General features: G+C 41.9%; 1 protein-coding gene across 1 annotated transcript in view; it reads right to left on the bottom strand.

Moving 5' to 3' along the window:
* The window catches only part of rapgef5b (Rap guanine nucleotide exchange factor (GEF) 5b), a 75,920-nt gene extending 62,417 nt beyond the window's left edge, over window positions 1-13,503 (bottom strand). The window contains exons 1-5 of the mRNA XM_036596611.1: window positions 13,031-13,503; window positions 7,213-7,278; window positions 5,078-5,184; window positions 3,625-3,746; window positions 1,806-1,974 (exon numbers count right to left, since the gene is read on the bottom strand). Of these exons, the coding sequence (XP_036452504.1) occupies window positions 1,806-1,974; window positions 3,625-3,746; window positions 5,078-5,184; window positions 7,213-7,278; window positions 13,031-13,213 (647 nt within the window). The 5' untranslated portion in view covers window positions 13,214-13,503. The remainder of the gene's footprint in view (window positions 1-1,805; window positions 1,975-3,624; window positions 3,747-5,077; window positions 5,185-7,212; window positions 7,279-13,030) is intronic.
* Window positions 13,504-18,690: the final 5,187 nt, after the last annotated feature.

The raw sequence follows: 18,690 nt of genomic DNA, 5'->3' as shown, positions 1-18,690 counted from the left end.
AGACTGATGGAAAAAGGGTTCTTCTATCATAACAAATGAACTGAATTGAATTCAGAACCATCAGCCAACTGTGTTTTGCACACAGAGGAATTAGACCTTTAACCCATCCGTGCAGTGAAACACACACATACATGCACACTACTGAACACACACACTAGGGGGCAGTGAGCACACTTGCACAGAGCGGTGGGCAGCCCTATCCATGGCGCCCAGGGAGCAGTTGGGGGTTAGGTGTCTTGCTCAAGGGCATGTCAGTCATGTACTGTCGGCTCAGGGGATCGAATTGGCGACCTTCCGGTCACAAGGCTGGTTCCCTGACCTCCAGACCACGACTGCCCCCTGACATCGTAACAATAGAAGAACCCTTTCTGGTGCTATATAGAACCCTTTTCAAAAAGATTCTTTATAGAACCATCTATATCAGATTCTCCATTCAACCCGAAGAACCATTTCATCATGCACAGAACCATTTAAGCATGCAAAGAGTTCTTCGAGTGTTCATGGCTCTATGTAGAACCATTTCCTTTACTAAAGAACCCTTGAAGAACCATCTTTTTAAGTGTGTATGTTTAAAAGGTTCCAAATAAGAGAACTTGTCTCATTCAGGACAGATCATCTGCATTCTTAGCAGGACCCGTCCACCCCGTCACACAAAACAGACAGAGAAAACAGCATTTAATGGTACTTTTTGCAATTTGCACAGAAAATTAATGTATTTGACTGAACAAATATTAACATTACAAGTTTTAAACTTCAGCCAGTTTAGTGTGAAATATTCCACCCAGTCACAAGTTTAGAAATAATTCTCAGTGTTATAACAAGAAATAAATAAACAGTTACTGAGGAGGGAAAATCTGTTTTTGGTAAGAGCAACATGTTAGTGGTACCACTGAGGACAAGAACTGTGATTTAATTTGACACTTAGCGCTAAAAAGCAGTAAGATTTGATCAATATGGATTTGGAATACGGAACATACAGCTGTATACAAAGGTCTGGGCATCCCTGGTTAAATTCCATGTTATTGTTGATGTTCTGAGTGTAAATGAGTTACACATCCTCTACAGACTCACTACTGTACACAATTAGTGTTTATTTGCTGAATTTAACACACTGAGCGCAAAAATATTCCACCTGGACGCTCAGCACAGACAGGCCTCACAGAGCTTCCCTCAGCCAATGACCTGATATCATGTAGACACCTGCTGGTGACTGACGGAACTGCACTCTGTTAAGCAGCAAAGTGACTCTAAAGGCCCATAACTGCCTGTTAAAGCCAGTTTTCAACAATTATGAGCTGGAAACTGATCCTGGACCTGTTTATGGGAAGCTGACACTGTATTCTGTATGATGTAGTGATGTAGCGCATGACAGAACACATATCTGATAGAGTGATGAGAGACAAACAGGCTTTATCACACTCAGACACGGGCTGATAAAAGGACACACTGTCTTAGATTAATACCCCTCAGAGCTGCGGAAGTTCCCCTGGCCTTTTTTCCAAGTTTTGAAAGTACAGTGCATATTAAAGGGCCCATATCTTACACTTCCCTGTGTAGAAGTTGGGCACACCTGGTCAAATCACGGTTTTGTTAATGTTCTAAGTGAAAATAAGTCGACAGGTCTGCACGTTAATGCACGGTTACTGTTTACTTGCTTAACAAAAACAGAAAATGTGGCCTTTGCAAATGTAATGGCACACTTTGCCCAAAATGAAACTGCACTAAAATAAAAAAAGACATTCATACATGTTCCCCACAGAGAACACCAGATATCAAAAAAAACTGGGGGCTGACTTTGTACTCACGGTTTGCGGGTCCCAGCGCGGAGCTGCGTGAGGGGGACCAGCTGTAAGAGCAGACTCACTCCGTTCTGCCACTGGCTCTGATTTCTGAACTCACAGCTGAGAGCCTCACACTCCTCGAAGGAGAACTGATACAGAGCTGCAGAGTCCTCAAACGCCGCCTGCCTCTCCACTGGAACACACAGCACGCTCAGTTACACTGGGATCAGTAATGGGCTAAAACATCAATCGCTTTCACATCGAAATCAGTTAGAGAACCTCTGTTCATCAGAGCCGAACCAACCTGTGTAGAACAGAATGAGCTCTGTGGACTCAAGAACATCTGTTCATTAAAACGTGCTTTAAAAAGGTACACATTATTCTACACTCTTAAAAAAGATGGGTTCTTTAGTAAAGGCAATGGCTCTTTTTAGAACCATGAGTTCTATATATAGAATTTGCATCTTCTTTGCGTGGGGAAATGGTTCTTCAGATTGATAGAGAATGTGTTGTATATGGTTCTGCATAGAACCTTCCTGAAATTGGTTGTATGTAGCACCAAGCTTGTAACAATGAAAGGTCAGCTATATAAAACCATATACACACACATCCTCCATCAATCTGAAGAACCATCTCACTTTGCAAAGAACCATTTAACCATGAAATGGTTCTATATGGAACCCATGGTCCTAAAGAACCCTTAAAGAACTTTGAGTGTGTATGATTGAACTTTTTAATGAATTTAAAGTGCATTTGAAATACAATAATGTATTTTTTGGCACATAAATTACTAACAATTATAATAAAAGTGAACTGTAATACGAATAATTAAGTCTGAAAGATCTGTGCTTCAGTGCGGAGATACAGAGGGCCAGATTCACTCCACCGCCATAACATGACCAACATGAATCCCTGGGTCTTGTGAAAAGCTGCATATGAACTCTATGGACAGGAAAGAGAATGAAACGTCCTGAAACGTGGGGTCAGTCTCAAAACGGGCACTGTTTTACTACGGATTCTGGGTTGAAGGACGTGTTTTGTCCAAATGGTGTGACACACTGTGCAGCAGCTTTGAGGTGCGTTTTCTCTGGCCTGATGGGCGTGTCAGAGGTGTTACCCAATCAGCAGAGACAGCAGTGCTGCTGGAGTTTTCAAACACCTCAGTGTCGCTGCTGGACTGAGAACCAAAGACATCCAGCCAACAGCGTCCTGTGGGCAGCGTCCTGTGACCACTGATGAAGGACTAGAGGATGACCAACACAAACTGTGCAGCAGCAGATGAGCTATCGTCTCTGACTTTACATCTACAAGGTGGACTGACAAGGTAGGAGTGTCTAATAGAGTGGACAGTGAGTGGACACAGTGTTTAAAAACTCCAGCAGCACTGCCGTGTCTGATCCACTCGCACCAGCGCAACACACTAACACACCACCACCACGTCAGTGTTACTGCAGTGCTGAGAATGATCCACCACCCAAATAGTACCTGCTCTGTGAGGGTCCATGGGGGTCCTGTAATTCCAGTAACTGGTATTTGACTTATTACTGAGCTGCAGTGAGTGAACACTTCTCAGAGCTACTTATTACTGGACTGGAACATTTCTTGTCCAGTGAGATGATTTTGCTGCGTGGACAGATCATTTCACTGTTCAGTCATTTGTCTCCTCAGATTTAGTGTTTATTTCTTGTTTTTCTGTCGATGTTGCTACACGGTACGTGTTAGTTTGTGCCCTGATAAGGCCGACTGATAGAAACTCTATACGAGATCTTTCATGATAGTTATCAGCAAGCTCCACATGTTCATCAGACGAGGCCACTGCAGTAAGAACCGGTTCTGCATGTACCTGATAGAAGAACGCTGTGCTCCAGCAGAACATTCCAGACTCCAGCAGCTGTGTTTCTGCTCTGAACACAGGCGCACTGCTCCATCAGCCACTGCACCAGCTCCAGACCCACAAAGCTCCTTCTGCAGAACATCACCAGAACCCACACACGGTTACTCAGCACCACCGAAACAGCAGCGCACACTTTATACACACACAGCAACACAACGCACAACAAAGCCTTCCATCCTGATCTGTCTGCTGTATCTGTGGAGTGCAGCTGATTAGCACACTAGATCTGAAATGTAGACAATACAGCTGAAGTCAGAAGTTTACACACCCCTCGGCCCCGTTCATTTAAACTGTTTTTCACAGTTCCTGGTGTTTAATCCAAGTGCACGTTCCCTCTCTAAGGTCAGTTAGGATCACTGCCATATTTTAGGAATGGGAACTGTCAGAATAACACTAGACACAATGATTTATTCCAGCTTTTTTTCTTATCACACTCCCAGTGGCCCAGAAGTTTACATACATGTGTTTAGTATTTGGTGGCATTGCTTTTAAACTGTTTAACTTGGGTCAAACACTTCAGGTGGCCTTCCACAAGCTTCTCGCAATAAGCTGCTGGAATGTTGGCCCAGTCCTGACAGAACTGGTGAAACTGACAGTGTGTCCCAATTCAGGGGCTGGATCCTTCCAAGGACGCGGTCTACGAAGGTGTGTCCTTCGAAGGCTGCTTAGACTGAACCGAAATGAGACGGTCTGCCCTATGGCGGATTTTTTGTTTGCATCACAGCACCGGTGTTCGACACATTTCTAGGCCACATATGAAGGAGGCGTCGAAATGGGACAGCCTAGTCGCACCACTGTGACGCGTCTTCAAATGCAGCCCCTGAACTGGGACACACTGTGAGCCAGGTTTTTGGCCTCCTTGCTCACACTCACACATACTGCCACAGGTACCTCCAATTATCTCAAATGAGGCCAGTTAACCTATCAGAGGCTTCTAAAGCCATGGTGTCATTTTCTGAGCTATTCAAAAACAGAGTCAACACAGTGTATTTAAACTTCTGACCCACGGAAATTTTGATGTAGTGAATTATAAGTGAAATAATCAGTTTGTAAACATTTACTGGAAAAAATGTACAAAGTACACATCCTGGACTTTTAATGACTTCAGCCTGAGTGTATGTGACCTTAACTGCATATCTAATGCTTCTCATGATGAGACTGTAAGAATATTACACGATCATTTTACTCATTTCTAGAAAGAGCGAAGATGATTTTGCTTATTTCAAGAAATACTGTGTAAAACAAACTGATCAGCCCGTGGAATCAGACCCTTTCATAGCAGAGGTCTGCACAAGGCGGGATCCCCCGCAGGTCCCGCTGAACAACCTGCAGGCGGGATTCGTTCTGAAGGTTCTTTGATATTAAGGACGTTTTGGTCCATTTTAAACGTGGCTGGACTTACTTGATGATCCTGGCTAGTTTGACGTGGGCTTTCCAGTTTTCCTGCCCGTTGGATAAGAAGGCGTTCCTCAGTGCACGTCCAGCACACGGCACGTTCCTCACACAGGCCTTAAACACAGAGAGCGGACGTTTAACCAGAACATCAGCAACACCTGCAGAGTTCTCTCTGATACGACTTGTTAAACCTCTTTAACTCTTTGGAACCACCGGTGGGACAAAAACACACTTCGTCATATTCTTCATAACTTTCATATTTCATAAGCTTCATTCTAAAGGTGGGGGTCGTATGAGGCTGTAACTGTCTTCTTTCCAGTCAAATAGATGGTGATGTCATTTTAAACCCTTATAATAAAAGAAGCTGAACTCACAATTCTTTTTTTTCTACTGAAAGTCGACCCATTTTTCACAAATCTGGGCTACAAACTATAAACAGATGCCGTCTCTTCAGTGATCTGCTCTGGAACATTACTTTTATAAAATAATACAAAGAGCAAAGAGAGATGTGTAAGTATACAGCATCATGTTTATCATCAAAAAACACATTTTCTGTTAATCTGACGGGAGCTTTTACATTAGTTATTTTATGCAGTTACTGAATAATTTGCCTCATGAATTGGGCACAAAAATTCAGACGGAAAAACCAAAATATACCCTGGAGAATAAGCGGTTATACTGACTACAGTCAGGGCTGCACAATACGTGGGTTCCTAACTGTTATCGTGATACTGGCCTTTACAGCACTGATGTCACAGAGGGCACCAATATGCAAATGAGCTTCTAACCAATCAGTGTTATTTTACTGTGTGCTGTGACCATCCTGACCAATCACAGACCTTAGAGAGGAGTTTTCTGTGATCAATCAAGGCAAATCAATCAATCAACACACTCAAAAAACATGGTTCTAGAAAAGACGGTGGTTTTATTTAGGAACACTCAAAGAACCATTTACATGCTTAAAGGGTTCTCAGCACGGTGAAATCGTTCTTTAGATTGGTGAAGAACGTGTTGCATATGATTCTATATGGCACCAGAAAGGGTTCTGCTACACATTCTCCATCAATCTGAAGAACAATTCCACCATGGAAAGAACCATTCAAGCATGAAATGGTTCTATATAAAAAGTTCTTCAAGGGTTCCTTAGTAAAGGCAATGGTTCTAAATCAAACCATGAACACTCAAAGAACCATTTGCATGATTAAAGGGTTCTTTGCACGGTGAAATGGATCTTCAGACAGATGGAGAATGTGTTGTATGTGGTTATATATAGAACCTTTTTGAAAAGGGTTCCATATAGCACCAAAAACATTTCTATATCGTTACAAGCTTGACATCGTAACAGCAGCAGAACTATTTTTGGTGCTATATAGAACCATGTTCAACAAAAACCACCATCAAACTGAAGAATATGTTGTATATGGTTCTATATAGCACCAAAAAGGGTTCTTCTACTGTTCTCAGCTTGACATCATAACAGCAGCAGAACCCTTTTTGGTGCTATGTAGGACCCTTTTCAAAATGACTCTGAACAGGACACATTTTCCATCAGTCTGAAGAATGTGTTGTATATGGTTCTGTATAGAACCATTTAGAAAAAGGGTTATATGTAGCACCAAAAAGGGTTCTGCTGTCATCTTCAAGCTTGACATTGTAACCCACTGCAGAACCCTGTTACAGAACGATATGTAACACATTCTCCAACAATCTGAAGAACCACTCCACCGTGGAAAGAAACATTCAAGCATGAAATGGTTCTCAAGGTTCTAAATAGAACCACTGGTCCACATTTATCAAGAGCGCTGATGTAAGATCAGGTCTCAGGGAATTTTATTTAGTGTTAGATCTTTAGAGCTGATCCTGGATCAGTATTATTACCCTAAGAAGGCTGATAACTATGGGCCACTGCCTTCACCGAAGAACCCATGGAGAACCCTTTTCAGGTGTGGAGAACGTGGCCCTTTAAAGGTAAACTCTACTCATTGTCACAGGTGACAGGTGTTACTCTGGGGTGTTTTACACTGTCAGTCAGAGAGAAACTGCTGATCATCGCGATACGGAGCGTCTGATTTCACCGCCGCGCTGAGGGTAACCGGATTTTCCGGTCGCTCCTGCGGCGAGGATGGCGAGCGTGAGCTTTACCTCCACTCTGCCGGCTCCTGAGCTCACATGGCACACGGTTTCAGGTGGCTGCTCCTCCGATGCAATCTGGCAAGAGGAGACGGAGGTTAAGACTCCTCGTAAACAATGACCCTCTGTCTGCTCAGACAATAAACACTGTCTGCTCAGACAGACCTTCAGTCAACACCGCAGTCATCAAATCACAGGCAGCTTATACAGACCATCTGCCCACCAGTCTGACAAACTCACAAATTAAGGCACATTCTGAGACACACAGTGGGGTCCACAAGTCTCAGAGCGCTAATTATGCATTCTTTTATCATTTAATACTGACTTTTCATTATAAATTACACAGGGAGATTCATTTGAAAGAGGCCCTGAATATTCTGTAATAACTCTCTCTAGGACGAATCAATCTGAACCAACACTGTGCAATGAGCTCCTCAGTATATGAAGCTTTGAACAAGCCATGATGCCCCTGTGACGGAGCGATGAGGTAGGTGTCGGACAGACGTCGCAATGTTTAACCTCCGTTTGCAACTTCCGGGTGCAGACCCCCGTACCCCTTCATGAGTCTGGCAGAAAACAGGGATCACTTCCAGCATCGCATGCACTGCAATCAATTACACACACGTCAAGGTAAGTAGCGCATTTTTCTGGTTCTGATTGCTTCATCATAACGGAGTTCAACAGAATATCCGGGGCCTCTTTCGAGTGAATCTCCCTGTATTATCAGTGTACCAGTTTGGAGAGGCAGGTTTATCTGTACAGAACCTTTTACACACAGCGGCAGAGAAATAAAGGCATTAGATAATACAGCTCATAAAGTTTGAGATCTAGAGACACAAGAAGAGCACAGGAAGAAAGAAACGCAGTCAAGATTAAACTCGAGTCTTTCGCAGAACCCTGAGTGAGGAAGAGAACCAAAAGTTACCGCTTTCACTGCTGAACAGCAGCTGTAACTGAACACACTATGAGCTCAGAGTACCACCAACCTCTAAACTGATAATCACACTTAAAAAAGACGGTTCTTCAGGGGTTCTTTAGGAAAGAAAATGGTTCTATTTAGAACTATGGACACTCAAAGAACACTTTGCATGATTAAAGGGTTCTCTGCATCATGAAACGGTTCTTTTGACTAATGGAGAATGTCTTGTGTATGGTTCTATATAGTACCAAAAAGACTCATCATTACAAGCTTCATAACTGTAACATAACATACATAACAGTAGCAGAACCCTTTTTGGTGCTGCATCGAATGATATGCAACACATTCTCCATCAGTCTGAAGAATGAGTGGTATATGGTTCTATATAGAACCAAAAAGCGTTCTTCCATCTTTCATTTGTTGGTGAAATGGTTCTTCAGAATGATGAATGTGTTGTATATGATTCTATATAGAGCCCTTTTCATAAATGTTCTATATAGAACCATATACAACACATTCTCCATCAATCTGAAGAACATTTCACCCTGCAAAGAACCGTTTAGGCATGCAGATGAGTGTGGAACCATTGTCTTTACTAAAGGACCCTTGAAGAACCCTCTGTTCTAAGAGCGTACTGTGTCCCCCTTTTGCTGTAATGGCAGTGTGCGCTCCAGCTGGATGTTAGAAGTGTAGAAGCCTGTGATGATCAGATCAGATCAGATCAGATCAGATCAGACCATCTGAGAGTCGGAACATCTGAGCTTCAGTGGAAGAACTCAAACACACTGACCTCTCAGCACAAACACCCCAGCTACCGTCACACATCACACATTTGATTACATTTGAATAGTGAGCTAAAAATAGATCAACACCTCTTCACTTTACCTCTCACAGCTTTTCTTCTCTTAAAGTTTTCAAAATTCTGAAACTTTCAGTTTTTATTTTTCAGGGTTAAATGAAAAATGTATTCTAGATTCTCAATGCGGCCTCTGACCTCTGACCCCCACTGTGTTCACTGCACTGGTGGGTCTAATGATTAAGAATAAAGAGTTGAAATGTGGGAATTTTCCCCATAACTCACTGTTTTGATAGGAAATGGTTCTGACGTCTTTACAGTGGTGGTGATAGGAACCAGGGGTCGCCATGACTACAACACAATATAGACATTTTATTTACTATCCAGAACCACCAGTGAACCTACACGAGTCTTCTGAGTTTATATGGAATGTTGATGATGGAAAATAGTGGAAAATCTGAAATAATAAGTTTTCTTTGGGGACTATTTTGCCTCACAGCGCCCTGCATGTATCCCTCCACCATGAATGGAGTTTAAGTTCTCTAAACTATCATAAAACAGTGTCTCAGTCATCAGGCAGTGAATTCATAACCATTTCATGTAGGAACTTTCTGTGAGGAGCTTTTAGAGGTGGACGTCTGGTTCCTATCACCACCACTGTGAACAGTTCTGTTTCTCCTCAGTAAAGAAAATGATTCCATATAGAGCCATGAGCAGTTAAACAACTAAAACAAGGAAGAAATATTCTTCACTACTTCTAGGTCACTATTCAAATCGAAGTAAATGTATACACTGTATAATGAAAAACTTCATATTAAATTAGAGAAGAATGCAAAATGGAAGCATTTTCACTAGTTGGTTCAGACCTTTAGCGCCTGCAGTGTACATACATGGATATAAAAAGTCTACACACCCCGGTAAAAATGCAGATTTGTGACGTAAAAATCAAATGAGAAGTTTCTTCAACTTTATTGTAAACGTGCAACTTAAATATTAAGGTGAAAAACTATAAGACACATCTTAGGGGAAAAAAATAATAAAATAAGAAAAAACGGTCTATAGAAGCGCGGACATCCTTTTATAACTGGAGGCGTGGCTGTGTTCAAAGCCATGGTCCACAGCTCACTGTTGAAAGGTGTTGATCAGAAGAGTCGAGGAGAATTTCCATTAGATTAGGCATTAGATACACCACGGAGGAGCTCCTGAGGCCCCTGTTAGCTGACGTAACAGATCTGGTGATGGGCGTCTCCTCCGAGCGCGTTCAGCTGTACAGTGACGCTGCATTAGCTGCAGTTTAAAAAGATGCAGTGGAGCTTCACAGAACTCAGAGGAAGCCTGTGTTCACCTTCACCCTCCTAGAGCTGGGGGTATCATGTGATGGGGGAGTCAGAACTAGTGGGTGGAATTGGATACAACCATATTAGAAATAAAAAAATAAATAAATAAATAAAATAAAAAAAGACATTAAAAATTAACAGAGACAGGACAATCGTCAAGTGGAGAAAATACGGCATAACAGTGATATCTAGAACAGGACATTCCTCCAAAACTGATGAGAAAACTGGTCAGAGTGGCTGCCAAGACGCCCACGGCAACTTGAAAGGAGGTGCAGGAATTTTTTGGCAAGTACTGGTTGCTCCTACATGTGACAACAATGTCCCGTATTCTTCATCCGTGTGGGCTTCGGGGTAAAATGTCTTTTCTCACAAACAAACACGTCCAAGCCCAGACATGAAGACACATCCAGCCTCAGTCTGCTGCCCAAACTCTTATCTACGCCTTCATCTCCAGGACTACTGCAACTCTCCTCTCTCTGGAATTGGCTCCTCTTCTCTTCACAAGCTCCAGATGGTCCAGAGCTCTGCTGCCCATCTTCTCACTCATACCTGGGCACATCATCACATCACCCTTGTTCTCCAAAACCTCCCCCAGCTTCCCATAAAGTATCGTAGACATTTCAAAATCCTGCTCCTCACTTAAAAAGCTCTTAACAGCCTCGCTCCCTCTGATCTTGTATTCTTAGGTCTTCCTCAGTCAGGCTCCTCACTACTCCTTCATCAAACCCCCACAGCGTCAGCGATAGAGCATTCTCAAAATCTGCTCCTCTCCTCTGAAACCTTCACCCTCTTAGGGTCCAGCAGGTCTGATTCTCTCCCCACTTTCAAATCTAATCTCAAAACAACCTTTTTCTCTGCCTACCTTCCCCAATTCCCCATCCCTTTCCATCTTTGGTTTTGGAAAAGCGCTTTAAGCTTCATGTGATAACAACAACATAATAATAATAATAATAATAATAATAATAATAATAAATATTATTATTATTATTATTATTATTATTATTATTGTTTAATTTTGTGGCAATAGATCCAAATGGCATGGTTGGCACAAAAAACGACATGCTTGCAGAACACAGTACCCACAGTGAAGCATGGTGGTGGCAGCATTGTGCCATTTGCCAAGTAAAGATGCGTTAAAGCCGACAGACTCTCAACTAAAAAGACTGAGCGCTGTAATAAAATTAAAAGTTGCTTCTGCAAAGTATTAGTTTAGGGGTGTGCAAACTTACACAACCAGGTTACTGTAAGTTATTACCATAAAATATGTCTGATTGTTTTCCACAGTATTTAGTAGTTTGAAATGGAATTTCACATTGAAGGTAGGAAAATGACTTATGTTTCTTTTCTTTCCACATCACAAAGTCATTTTTACAGGGGTGTGTAGACTTTTTATATCCACCGTGTGTGTACGTACATATAAATTGACAAAACACACAAGTTGGCTGGGGTGCCAAAACTTTTGCATATGACTGCATATACAATTCAAAAGCAGTTACATATACTATATTTAATAGTAATCAACATCAGGAATTTCTAACAAATATATGGTAATGTACTGATTAATTCATAGTAAATACTGACTCGTTAAAAGTTGATACTGAACAATTAATCTTAGATGTTGAATAATTAACAGTATATACTGGATAGTCTATAGTAGTTTTGGAATATATCATAGAAGGTACTTAAAAATGTAAAGTACTTTCTAAATATTTCATACTAAACACTGAATAAGTTCCAGCAGATACTGCAAATTTGAAGTAGATATTGAATAATTCATAGTAGATACTAAATAATTCATACTGAACCATTTTTAGCAGATACTGCATAATTTATAATATATATATTCATAGACAGATAGATAGATAGATAGATAGATAGATAGATAGATAGATACTTTATTGATCCCGAAAGAAATTTAGCAAAGTACTAAATAACTTATGAATAATGTGCCGAATAATTTATGGTAGCTGCTGTATAATTCATAGCATTTAGTAAATAATTTATGATAATTCATAGTTCATACTACAGAACATTAGAGTAGTTACTGAATAATCCACAGTAGATACTGAATTATTCACAGTAGATACTGAATTATTCATAGCATTTAGTAAATTATTCATAATTCATCATGTAGGAAGCATTCAAAGAAAATTATAGTAGTTACTGAATAATTAACAGTAGTCACTGACTAATTCACAGTAGATATTTAATAATTAATGGCATAATACTGAATAATTCATAGTAGACACTGAATAGTGAAGAGTTATGCCTTCATAGTCGTAGCTGAGCAATAAGTCTGTCCTTTAGGGTTAGTTTACCTGTAACTCAAACAGCAGAGCGATCATAACTTCAACACAGAGTCTTATTATTATATCAACATCAACTTCATCGACCTGACCGACCCAGAAACAGCGTCTCTGCTTCGCCTCTCAGGCTGTAACCTCGCCGAACAGGTCCTGCGTGACTCACTGAGCGGGTCGGATGGATGAATGAGCTGAACTGGAGTTTCAGTCAGTCAGGCAAACTCTGTGAACTTCGCAAACACAGACCCTGTTTCTACACGTTCTCACCAGTTATTAATAAAGAACCACGTCTTATTGGGGTTCAGTGTGGTCAGTGAGTCAGTCGGCAAAGACTCAGCCGAACATGTGCGAGAAAACGGCTGAATTTTCCGTTCCACCTTAAATGGTGCAGCAGGTCTGATGCCTGAGGCGCCAGAATGTAACTGCTGCACCATTTAAGGTGGAACGGAAAACTGTAAAAAAGAACCAAACTTACAGCTTCAAAACTCTTCTTTTTCAGCGGTGAGCCGCGTTTGGGGAGGGCGGGTGAGCCCAGCCCGGCTTCTCCATCTTTATCTTCTCTTACTGGTCTTACTGGACTCCAGCTCCAGCGCCAGCTCAGCAAGCCGCTCCTCCCTGAGGACCCTGAGGAGGACGGACTCTCTTCCACCATCGTCATGTCCACACTGTCCAGACTGAGGTGGTCACCTCACCTTTAATCCATTGGGTCCATTCACAGACACCAAACACGACGCCGCTCACTGCCTGTCTCCTTTGTTTAACTCAAGCCTCTTCCGCCTCCCTCACCTGCCTCACCTGCCTCACCTGCCCAATGACCGCGCAGCAAAAAACCTCAAATGAGTCCAAAATTTATTACCCAACTATGAACTACTTATAAAAACTACCAGGGCTGCTTAAAACGGCTGAATGACCCGCACGTGAGTAAATAAAGGAGTGGCCACGTTGCTAAGAAAGGTAACGTCACGTGACCACGCACGTCACATGTGCTCGGTTCGAGGGTCCGATTCAGTGGTTCATTTTCGTTCAGGGATGATTCAGTGATTCGTTAGCATGCACAGTGCCGGCCATTTGACCCTAATGTGCACAAATTATTACCATTTTTTTAGAAGTGTGCAATTTTTATTAAAAAATCCTTTTGAACAGTATAAAACATGCTTTTAAAAAAGCTTTTTCAAAATTTCACCTTTATTAACAAACCATGCTGAAAAAAGACCATTTGACCCATCATTACTGCGTATGGAATAAAGAACACACTAAAACACGGTGAGCTGCTGCTGCGGTGAGTCGCCTGTGAAGCCTGACATAATCATTTAAAGTCAGAGGCGTTGAGTTTTTCACACCACGTCGTACGTCTTTACGTATTAACATCACTCAGACTCTAAATGAAGGTCCGGCTCGATGTTTCGGCCTCAAATGATCTCAGAATCAACTTCATGCTGATGAAGATGTGATGACAGTAGTAGATAATTCACTCTCATCCTCAGAGACGCTGCTTCACCGAGTTTAGACTCAATTCTCTTCCAGCTCACTCACAAAAGTCAGATTGCTCTGCTCGTGGGGGTCCGAAGCACAACCAACATTACAGAATGTTCTTCTGCACATTTCATGTAATTACATATTTCCACCAGAGAGGGCTCCAAATCCCCAAATCATACATAGTGTTGCTTTAAATAATTGAATGTTTAAAAACAAAGAGACAATAATAATACCAGTTATAACTTTACTGGGATGGTTTCACCCATGTATGATGTATATATGAAAGCGTTTGAGAAATGGAGACTGGGGAGCGGCAACGCTCTGATAAACAGCAGGGGGCGCTCTCACAGTATTCACTACTTACAGTTTATCACACTTGTCACAAATAGTTCTGTTTGACCTTCTTTACATCAGTAACAGCAGCTTAACTCACATTTTAACATTATTCTGATGACGTGTTTACATTTCAGCTGTGTGTGTTTATGCTCGGTTGCTAGGCAACAGACAGGACAGCTGTTTGTCGACTTTGATTGAGTAGTTAAGATTTCCTAACTGGAGATTAGATGCTGGGAGATCAGATATTCTGTAATATGAATTAGTGAAAATCTAATCTTGACCTAAAAGATCTTAACTCAGGACTAAAGGAGAGGAATGATAAGCAGACTGAGAGTTGAGAATGAGAGCATTTTAATGATCGCCTCAGAGAAGTGCCAGACACTGAAAAAGACCAAGAAACATTCCAAAACAGCTGGATCAGCACATCAGCCGAAGAGGATGCTGTGATTGCAGAGAAGTGATGGGAATGGAATCTCCATGGTTGTGATGTCACACACAGGCACCGTGAACTCTCTGCACTCTGCGCAGTCGGGCTTCTCGTCAGTGACTGTCACAGAGGAGGGTCGAGCTGGAGAGTCCAGAAGCTCACGGTTGGTGTTGAGGTAAGTTCTGTTTTCATCTGCTGGGACTTCAAGGAAGCAGTTTGGTTGAAGTGGTGAGACGAGTCCACTGTTATGTAAACAGTGCTGTCGCATAAACATCTTACGCAAGACGCGTGATTTAAAGCTGCTGACTGAGGAGCTGAAGATGAGCAGCAGCTCAAGCTCAGTTTTCATAAACGGCTTTATTGGAAGGAAATCTTAAAGTGACAGTTCAGCAAAATGTCATATTTAGTCTAATTAGTCAAATCTCTCCCCCAAATGCACACTCTGAAAAATGGTGGTTCTTCAAGGGTTCCTTAGTTAAGAAAATGGTTCTATATAGAACCATGTACACCCAAAGAACCCTTTGTATGATTAAAGGGTTCCTTGCATCATTAATTAAATGGTTCTTCTGATTGATGGAGAATGTGCTGTAGATGAAAGCTGTTCTATATAGTGCCCAAAAGAGTTCTTCTATTGTTATGGTGTCCAGCTTGTTACAATAAAGAACCCTTTTGGGTGCTGTAGCACATTCATGCACATTCTCTATCAATCTGAGGAACCTTTTCATGATGCAAAGAACCCTTTAATCGTGCACAGTGTTCTTTGAGTGTACATGGTTCTTTTTAAGAGTGCAGTAGATCAGCTGAGACGTGTTTGCTTCTTTAGTTTTAGCTCTGGAGCTACAAGGCTAAAGTACAGGGTTCTTGTACAGTACGGAAAAGCATGGATAAGTATGGATGATTATGGGAAAATAGAAGAGAGAGTGTTTCCAGACTTCCTGTCCTGCTTTCTAAAATATAAAATGCAGTATTTCTAAAAATAATTTGACCATACAAGCAGATGGAATTTGGAGCAGCAGCCAAAATGTTTACCACTAGTCTCCACTGAAAATCTGACTAATAGCTCAATAGGAATAGAATGCGTCCATGTAAACACCTCAGTAGAATAGTCTAGTCCGATTGAGGCCATTCAGAATACAGTTTCTACCAGACTGATCGAGGTGGGTAATCCTGTAAATAATCTGTTAAATAGAAGAATAATATCCGTGTAAACGCCTGTATCTGATTACATTCCCTATCGGAAAGTTTAAGTCCGTTCTGATCATGTTCGTCACGTCGTAGTGAGAGTTTATACCGTTCAACATGGCGGAGCAGAAACTGGTCTGCAGAGGAGACGAAGTTTATGCTCTGATCTTTAAAAGACGGCGGTGGGACGGACGTCTCAGAACACAACGTCTTCCTCTCGGCCTTCTTTAATAAGGACATGTGAAGGACGTTTTCCTGAGTCTGACATCATTTTAAAGCAGTTAAAAACACAAGCGCTGCTCACTGCTGCTCATCTCACTCTGACTGGACTCACGTGATGCTGGTTGTCATGGTAACGTCTACACTAAGTGGTTCTCTATGCATGAGCGTCATTTTGGATCTGATTACTTGTAGTGAGCATGTAAACAGAGATTTTCATCAGATTGTTGAGTAGAGTGAGAATAAACACCTCAAACTCCAGCACTGTTCTCCAGCAGAACCCCAGAAATCTGTTCAGCCAATCAGCGCGCAGTATTTGAGTCAGGTGACTCAGCACTGGCGCCGACTGTTTGAGGCAGAATCTCAAACGACTCCTTCTTCTACAGAGCAGCACACAGGTCTTAAACTAACAGCTACTGATCTAAACAGAGCTCAGAGTCTCACAGAGAACCACTCTGGATTCAGCCATCAGAGACGATTCATACTGGACACAGACCAATATTTGGGTGGAAAAGACTAAATTTCATAACTCATAGTGACTATTTAGGGAGCAGTGAGGCGTCTGAGACTCAGCCTGAGGATTTTCAGAGATCTGATCTTATAGATGATTAAAATTGATCATTATCGGCTGTTTGTGATCAGTTTTCAGATCTTTACCTGCTTGTTTTATAGTAAAGATGTTAAATAGTGACCTTATAGGAACTTGTGTCCATTATATGGCTTTAACTCTGAAACATGAAATGAAATTGAGTCATTTTTACTTAATCAAAACTGCAGTTTGATTGATATTACCGGGAATGCACAATAAAAAACATTTATGAAAATTCATTAAAATGGAGATATCTGTTTTGCAAATGAACTCTTCAGTCCTTCTAGAGGTTCTAGATAACTGCCTGTGAACATGAACGGTGGAGAGGCAGAGCAGCACATTCAGTCTGCATGGCTGCTCACACAGACGTGAACGAGCTGCGTGTGTAAACAGTGTTTCTGAGCACTAATCACTGATCTGTACTGTCCGATCCTCCTGTGTTGTTATTTAAACAGCTTAATTTGACCATCATCACTGTCTCATCACTCACCATCATGCTGAAAACAGAACGTCCAACATGTGGTTGGTTAGTCAGACTGAGGCTGTGCGCTGTGTGAGAGGAAGAATAAGAAAGATATTCTGTCGCTTCTAACTTCCTCTCTGAGTGACCATTTCATATGGAAATATAGCCAGAATCGCAGCTTGGAAGTGATGCTGGTTAACATAAAGTCTGAATTGGTCATATTTCAGTCACTGACCTGTTTACAACTGGTCACTTCATGTGTCTTGACAAAGCACATAAAAATGTGAGTGTAAACGCAGCCGAGAGGCATTAAAGCAGATACAGATCTGATCACTCAAACCACTTCAGGAGGTGGACTGAGACGCATCTGAGTCACGATACAGCAGCGTAAACACATCTGTCTCTCCAAGATACATTCAACAACCAAAACTCCTCCCAGTACAACTGAAACTCCTCCCAGTACAAACAAAATTCCCCCCAGTACAAACAGAACTCCTCTCAGTACAACAGAAACCCCACCCAGTACAACTGAAACCCCTCCCAGTACAACCGAAACCCCTCCCAGTACAACCAAAACTCCTGCCGGTACAACCGAAACTCCTCCCGGTACAACCGAAACTCCTCCCAGTACACCCAAACCCCCTCCCAGTACAACCAAAACCCCTCCCAGTACAAGAAAACTCCGCCAATACAGTCACAACTCCTCCCAGTACCACCAAAACTCCTCCTAGTACAACCTAGACTTCTCCCAGTACCACCAAAACACCTCCCAGTGCAACCAAAACTTCTACTAGTACCACCGAAACTCCACCCAGTACAACCAACACCCCACCCAGTACAGTCAAAACTCCTTCCAGTACAACCAAAACTCTTCCCAGTACCATCATAATCCCTCCCAGCACAACCCGAAGCTCCTCCCATCACAACTAAAATCTTCCCAGTACAACCAAAACCACTCCCCATGCAGTACTTTGTGCATGTGGCTGAAATCTTATCAGGATACAATCCAGATACTGGACACATGGAGTGACCAGCAGTAAACAGGTCCCAGTTTCTTACTCATCCCACTGACAACAGAACAGAGGAATATGTAAATGAGAGCAGCAGGAGAGCAGAACCCGGATGTAACAGGCTGACCACAGGCAGAATGCAAATATGATGTGATGATGTCACAAATATGATAATGAGCACATGGTGTCATCTAGCTTTTCCAGCAGGCTTTAGCTGCTTTCCTTTGAACGTAGTTGGCAACACTACGCAGCCCAGAGCGAGCCTGACGTCATGGAAAGCGAGGTAAGAATATGTTGTGTGACTAAACTTCACTTTACTTTGAAAGAAAATGCGGTAATATCTTGTAATTTGCATATCGTTGCTGTCAGGACAAAACCGCTCCATTTTATTGTGATGTCTCACAATTTCATGATTAACGGTTTAACAGAGATG

Source organism: Colossoma macropomum, unplaced genomic scaffold (genome assembly GCF_904425465.1).
Source record: "Colossoma macropomum unplaced genomic scaffold, Colossoma_macropomum, whole genome shotgun sequence".
NCBI classification, from domain to species: domain Eukaryota; kingdom Metazoa; phylum Chordata; class Actinopteri; order Characiformes; family Serrasalmidae; genus Colossoma; species Colossoma macropomum.
Note: the sequence above shows the minus strand (reverse complement) of the source record. Positions and strands in the feature narration are given on the sequence as shown.